This window comes from Melanotaenia boesemani, chromosome 17 (genome assembly GCF_017639745.1).
Source record: "Melanotaenia boesemani isolate fMelBoe1 chromosome 17, fMelBoe1.pri, whole genome shotgun sequence".
Classification (NCBI taxonomy): domain Eukaryota; kingdom Metazoa; phylum Chordata; class Actinopteri; order Atheriniformes; family Melanotaeniidae; genus Melanotaenia; species Melanotaenia boesemani.
The window spans coordinates 14,313,071-14,315,054 of NC_055698.1; the positions used below are offsets into that span (position 1 = coordinate 14,313,071).

The 1,984-nt window shown below is 35.4% G+C and overlaps 1 protein-coding gene across 1 annotated transcript; it reads right to left on the reverse strand.

Annotated features, from left to right (window-relative positions):
* Nucleotides 1-741: 741 nt before the first annotated feature.
* Nucleotides 742-1,754, reverse strand: LOC121628155 (lactose-binding lectin l-2-like). The gene has a single exon (XM_041967080.1). The coding sequence runs from the start codon at nt 1,676-1,678 to the stop codon at nt 1,193-1,195; it is 486 nt and encodes a 161-aa protein (XP_041823014.1). The 5' UTR covers nt 1,679-1,754; the 3' UTR covers nt 742-1,192.
* Nucleotides 1,755-1,984: the final 230 nt, after the last annotated feature.

The following is a 1,984-nucleotide window of genomic DNA, read 5'->3' on the forward strand; positions in this document are numbered from 1 at the left end:
ACCGTATAAAATAAAAAAAAGAAGAAATAAATATATAATAAATAAAATAAGTGAATTACTGAAGCATAAAAGGAAAGAATAATGAAACCAAAAAAGAAGATAGCAAAAAAAGGTCAAAGCAGAGAGTGTGTGAGTGTGTGTGGCTGGAGATTCTCTCACATTCCGAAGCAACGGAGAGAGATGACACGTTGCTGGTAATAACGAAGCTCTGTCTAACAGTTTAAGTAGGATGTGAGAAATCTCGTGAAGAAATAAAATGGGTACTTTTAACAGTAAAAACTAAATTAGAAGGAGATGCTAAATTTACGCATGGAAAAGATCCAGATAATGAAAAATGATCTGATCAGTCTGAGGAAATGTTTTGGTCTACTCCAGAATACTTAATACACACAAGGATACTTTCAGGTTGTAAAAGCTGGTTGTCCACAACACTCTCCAAAAGTAAACAAAAAAAATATAAAAACAAGGACAATGAGGACAATCAAAAAGCATAAACTATTAATTTTAAGCTGTGATTTCCCAACTTTTACTTTCTGTAAAAGTTGTTCTCTTTTGTCACAAACTTCAGAAATGGATTAATAATACTGACCTGTACTGTAGGTTAATGACTTATATTTTAAAGCAACAGAAACATTTTTATTTATTTCAGATACATGAGGCCATATATAATCCAACTGTATTGATCACATTTTTCATGAAATGTGCAGGAGTCTGATTTTTACTGATGTCTTAAGTAACATTTTCCACATCAATACTCGTTTATTGATCAAAAATCTTCAATTTTTCTCTCTTTACAATATGCAGGCCTACTTTATATTTTTGTTTCATTATTTAAACAGATTTTAAACAGCTTTCACTAAAAATGACCATTTATGGCACCGTTTGCCATTAAACCCTGAACATTTCTTGAACTCTGATATTTTTTGGAATGACTAAAATATTTGTTTTTATTTGTATTTAAAGTTGAACTCAATGAAAAACTTAAGAATTGGAGACAAATAAAGAAAATAAAAGGAGAAAAGATTTTATATCACAGTAAAAAAATAAAAACACAGTAGGGTGGTGGTGTGAAATTTGTACAGAGACATAAAAGTGTAGATTTATAGCTTTATTGTGGAAGTCTCATGAATATTATCACAGAATCAGTTCAGCAGAGCAGGCTGGATCACACAGATGTTTAGTATCCCAGATGTTATGGACGCGGTATGCGGGTTGCACAAACAGAAGTGTAAGTATAAGAACATGGGATGTCATTCCATCTTTGTCCAAAAAACTTTACATGAACACAGTGTTGAATTCCATCATAGTTATCTGGTTGCCCTTCATACCAAATGGTAAAATCCACCTTAGTACCATCAGACCACATCCATGTGCCCTCTTTATGGACGTCACTGAGTCCGATCCAAGTAGGACTCTGAGCATGGTCAAAGTTCTTGATCAGAGATTGGACAAAATCGTGTTCTTCCTGGCTGTGAATGGACACCAGGTTGGCTCCTTCTGACACACAGTTGAGCTCAGCATCAGCCCAGGTCATGCGTGAGGCAGCATACTTGTAGCAGCGGCCATTGAAGTTGTACCAGAACATGGGACAACCGCCACGTTGCAGCTCCCCTTCCAGCTCATCTGATGGAGCCACTGCACCAAGAGCCAAACCAAAGACGAAGAGGAATAACAACATGATGGAGTCTTTAGTTATGACAAGAAGGAGATGTCTTGTTGGAGTTTATCTGCACTGATGTGTTCCACTATAAACCCTGCAGAGGAAGATGAGATTCCACTTTCTTTTATATGAAAAAAGAGGGTGTCTCCACTGTTGGTTGGATGTCATTGGTCAGGGCAGTTAGCAAAACATTACTATTAAGAGATGCAGTAACTGTTTACATAAGATACTAAGCAGTTATTTAACTGTGTTAATTCATTTGTAGAAGTCCTAACAGAAAATTCAATAGATACATTAATCATAAATGTTACATAAAACACACAC

What these genes read in the sequence shown, in the direction of transcription:
- LOC121628155 (XM_041967080.1), bottom strand. Translation starts at nt 1,678, where the DNA reads ATGTTGTTATTCCTCTTCGTCTTTGGTTTGGCTCTTGGTGCAGTGGCT.